Genomic DNA, 4,915 nt, shown 5'->3' with positions numbered 1-4,915 from the left:
TACGGCTCAAACACGCCAGTTACAACCACTTGAGGCTTTCCAACATTCTCCTACGTATAAAGACTGCGTCGACTTTGTTACTTTATAATCTACACCTAACTTCAAGCTAAGTTGTTTTATAGCATGTAAACAGTCTTTTTTGTTATCTAATTGTTGTCCTACGAACAACTCTTCATCGTCGAATTCATCATCAAGTAAGTGAGTCGACACAATATTTGTATATTTCAAGAACTCACGTGCAAGAGCTGCATCAGGATCTACGTCGGTCATGAAGGACCCTAAATTATTTCTTATAACTATATCAGGGCCCGTGATCCTGGCCGAATGGGGGTTTGTATTTTCACCCTCCACCGGGCCTTTTTCGTCTATATCTTCAGGGATGTCATCCAAATCGGGATCACTGAAATCATCGTTGGGATCAAAGTGGGACTAATCATCATTATCGAATCCTTCATCACCATCTTCTATGGTGGCCAACACCTCTGGATGGATCTCTAGACAAGTACACGAGTTTGGGATGTTATACGAACATCCACCGGTGTTTGGATTTTCGGGAGTTGGCATTGACCATCCAAAACCTGATTGATCTTCCCAGGATACGTTAAGATCAAAATCAATTCCAGAGCGTTGGCTTGCTGGAATTACAACTTGAATAGGATCCGGTTCAGCTATCTCCGCAAACAACTCAACCTAGTTGGGATTTTCTATCTCAGAGGGTCAATAAATTGCTATCATTGCCACTAGATCATCATCATCTTCAAACTTCATTTATGAGAACTTAAGCAGATCTATTGAAACCGAAAATTTGCAAAACAGTCTCAACATTTGCTTTCCTCAACGGGTTGCTATCTTTGTACTGATTTTTCGTTTTAAATCCGCCAACGAAACACGCTTATTGAATCTCATTCCTATTTTTTCCGACTTTGAAATAAATAGCATTCTTCAGTTGTATTTATAATTTCTCCATTGAAATGAACATAAACAAATAAAATTTGGGAAGTCATCTTAAAAATTTTTTGCTTCCTTCTCAACAAAGAAAAAATTAATATTTTAATCTTGATTTTCAACTAATAAAGCAAAGAAAAAAACAAACAAAAACTTAAATGGAAGACAAAACACCTATATATATTTGATAAATTTGGTGCTGGTCATCTGATTCCCAAAATAAAGAAAACTAATTTTTAATATTTGGTGTCGAGCATCAGTGTTCCAAAATAAGAAAAAATAATTTTTTTTAATATGATAAAGTTGGTGCTGGCCATCGGTGTCCCAAAACCAAAAAAAAATATTTTCGTGACCCGAAAAAGGTGGTGTCGGCCATCAGTATCCCAAAGTAAAAAAAAATACATTGAGAGCCGAAAAATGTACTTGGTGCCGGTCATCTACTTGCCAACACCCCAAATTTTTTTTTAATGACACTGGTGCTGGCTATTAGTGTCCCAAAATAAAAAAAAATATGCATTAGGAACTAAAAATTGTACTTGGTGTTAGCCATCTACTGGCCAGCACCCAAAATTTTTTAAATACATTGGTGCCGGTCATCAGTGTCCCAAAGTAAAAAAAAAAGGTGCCTTGGAAACTGAAAATTGTACCTGGTGCTAAATTTTTTTTTAAATGTCTCTGGTGCCGACTATTACATGGCCAAAACCAAAATTTTTTTTCAAATACTGGTATTTTTGTATACCAATACGATACGATTTAAAAAAAAATACTCTGGTGCCGGCCATTGGGTTCCAAAACTCAAAAAAAAATGTTTTTTTAAAGCCTGACACAATCATTAGGTAATGATGGAGCCAAAACACTAGGTAGTGCTGAACATTGGGTTCCCAAAATCTAAATATACTGTTCATTTCAAATTATTTTGATGAATGTTTTTGAATCAGGATCATTTTTATAAATATTAAAATTTTTGAGTTAGATGAGTAAAATAGCGCACATGAGTGCAAGTTGGGTACAGAATACAAATGATAACATTCTCAAAAAGTGTCTTATATGTGCTAGAATTTAGCTTTGAAACTTGCCACTAGATAAGCGGTTTCAAGAGTAACCTAATTGACAAGGAGTTTGAGAATTGGGACGGTTGATTAAACTAAAATGGGCTCAGATTGTTGGTATGGCCCTCCAATACTGGGCATTATTAGGACCCTTATTAGGTTTTGAAACTCGATTCTTCTTTCATGCAAGGAAATGATTCAGAAAAGACTCAGATACTCTAATCCTGCCATTGTCAGATATTAGAGTACAAATTTGTGGTCAGCTGTGAATAAGAACTGAAGAAGAAGATGAAGGAAGGTAAAACCCTAACTTGAAATGAGGTAGAATGAAATAGAAGCAGCAAGCTTCTCTCCTTCCCAAAGGTGATTTGGGTCCTTATTTTAATTTATTTATTGTTTTTATCAGTTGGGTTTTTTCCGATCCCCTACAAGTTTGCATGTTCGTTTGTACCATTTTCTTGATGTAGTAGTTAACTACTCAAAATGTCCGAATCCGACCAAAAATAGTGCTTAGCATGTAGGAGAAACTGTCTTGAGATATAGGTCATTTATAAAGCTTTGATCATGTTTGTCTTTTTCTTAATATTCGTTTGCCTCAAATGAAGGAAGAGTCTTGAAAGAAGCAAATTAAGATGATGTTGGCACCGAGTAACTACAAAACAGGTGATCTCTTGCCGCCATACTGTGAAGGTAAAGATCTACTTACGGTTAGAATATTCTTTTCCTTATTTGTGTCCCCCCCCCCCCTCGTGCTGATAAAGTTTATCAAATACTTATCTAAACAAGTGCATGCGTCCAAATACACTCACGAAAAAAAAACAATGGCCATCATTTGGCTCAACCTGGAACCAAAAAAAAAGAGGGTCATCTCCCCTTAAATTAATCCAAGCTGCACTAAGTGTTGAGTGTGTATCCAATATGAATATGTGCATGATGCAAATAAGCAACTAAAGTTACTTAACCGACAATGCATGTAAGAGTAAATTTCAAAAAGGAAAAAAGAACAAAAGACGGTTTGCATTTATACCAGTTAGTACTGTTCTGCTGGCAACATTCAATGAAATGCAGCAAATTTGCAGTCGACGTATGGCATGCATTAAAATGCTTCTTTCTGGTTGCAGAAGTAAATGTGAGCCATTAAAGGCACTTCATCAGCACTAGAGTAGTAGAGTTGTAGGCCATAGCAGAAGCACCACGTTGAAGCTTACTATACAATTGTTGCAGATTAGGCATGAGCTAAACAGCTATTACTCTTCTTCGAGAATGAAAACTAAATTGAATCGACTACATAGGCTTAAAATATTGTAAATACAAAGATTTTATAAATGCCAAATACGTACAAGCAATGAAGCTAAAGATTAATTATTACAAATTCCAACATGAATTTTATTCCTGGAAGCAACTTAACATAGAGCGAAGAAATGAACACATGGAGGCGTGGGTGAAAACTATAGGATGACATGACTTGGTGAAACAACTTGTGCTGGCACCAAGATCCAAACACCGCCAAGAATGTGCAAGCACAGAGACAGACAAATGGTGGCAACAACTGAAGACTTTGCACTAACATATCTCACTATCTCAAGACCACCTTCAACGACAGCTTCATGAGCAACCTTGACACATTTTTTCATGCCTTGACATACTATATCCAACAAAGCTTCAAGGAATGCTCTAACTGTTTCGAATGCAATCCTTCCACTCATATCAACAACAAATTTCTTATTTCTTGGCTCTGATAAAGTTGATGATACTTTTCTAACCCACCCATCATCAGCATCAGCATCATCATTGACATCATCAGGTGAGTCCTTTGAACCATTAGAATTTGTCAAAACTTGATGAGATGTTTTGACAAGAGCCTCCATTGCACCATTAGAAGTAGTGACCAACAAGTTCCTCAGTTGTGTTGCATGGTTGGGGTTAGTCAACCCAGCAAAGAACTCATCAAAAGTGTTGACATCTTTAGTCTTTTCAAGATAAACGCCCACCATAGAGCTAACAAAAACTTGAATACAATCACCAATCAGCTCCCTAAACTCATCACCACACACCAAATTCAGCCAGAACGGAGTCGAATTTGAGTTTGAATCTCCTTCAGATTGCAGTTCTTTACATGCTGCCATGACCAAATTCCTAGCAAAGCTTCCAACAACAGCGGAAGCAAAACCAGCACCAGCTTCAGTAAAAAGCTTATCCATAACTTGATCCATTGAACTAGATTTGGCATTTAAGGTATCACCACTTCTTGCCTCCGAGTGATAACCACGTACAATTCCCACAGTCAGGCCCTGTGTAACCCTTGCTATGGACTGTGAAAACTCATTGGACCTGGTGATTTTCGAAACTTGTTTCAAACTATTTGGAATTTGGTCTAATTCTGATTGGAGAAAACCATTCAAATCATTAGAAACAACTCTTATTGTTTCAGCACAATCAGAGACGGCTTCAGTAATGGAAACCAAAGCTCCTAAAAGCTTTAAAACTCTGTTTCGCTTTTGAGCTATAGCAGGAAGGTGATAAACTCTATAGAAACCATAACTGGTTAAACCAAAAGCCGCCATTAAAGCAACCCATTTCTTCTTCTTCTGGGCAAATTCCAAACCCTTTAAAGCCAATTGCAGCTCCATAAGTTGCTAAGACAAAACTCTTCGAAAAAAGCCAAGAAAACTCACCTCAATCTCAAATGAAGTCTCCCTCTTCCTTCAAATGAAGTCTTCTAGCCCACATATATAAAAGAAAATAAGCAAAGTGTTTTTTTGTCTTTTCAATCTATGGTAAATGGTTAATACAAGTACAAAGAACATGAAATGGAAGAGATAAAAACAGAAACAAGATCAAACTTAAACTATATTGTAGAAGGCAAAGACGTCAAAGCAGTTGCAGAATAATAGAGCAGTCTGGCGCAGGGATAATATTTG

General features: G+C 36.9%; 1 protein-coding gene across 1 annotated transcript; it reads right to left on the bottom strand.

Annotated features, from left to right (window-relative positions):
* Positions 1-429: 429 nt before the first annotated feature.
* LOC107911118 (protein PHLOEM PROTEIN 2-LIKE A10) lies at positions 430-4,624 on the bottom strand. The gene is made up of 2 exons (XM_016839006.1): positions 3,473-4,624; positions 430-690 (listed from the first exon to the last, which is right to left on the bottom strand). The coding sequence occupies exons 1-2, from the start codon at positions 4,622-4,624 to the stop codon at positions 430-432; spliced, it is 1,413 nt and encodes a 470-aa protein (XP_016694495.1).
* Between the last annotated feature and the right edge of the window lie 291 nt (positions 4,625-4,915).

This window comes from Gossypium hirsutum, chromosome D11 (genome assembly GCF_007990345.1).
Source record: "Gossypium hirsutum isolate 1008001.06 chromosome D11, Gossypium_hirsutum_v2.1, whole genome shotgun sequence".
NCBI lineage: Eukaryota > Viridiplantae > Streptophyta > Magnoliopsida > Malvales > Malvaceae > Gossypium > Gossypium hirsutum.
This window is presented reverse-complemented; position numbering and strand designations above follow the sequence as displayed.

Coding starts and splice junctions, on each gene's coding strand:
- LOC107911118 (XM_016839006.1), bottom strand. CDS start 4,624: ATGGAGCTGCAATTGGCTTTAAAGGGTTTGGAATTTGCCCAGAAGAAG. Junction 691..3,472: donor GGATCTTGGTGCCAGCACAA/GTTGTTTCACCA, acceptor AATCCCAACTAG/GTTGAGTTGTTTGCGGAGAT.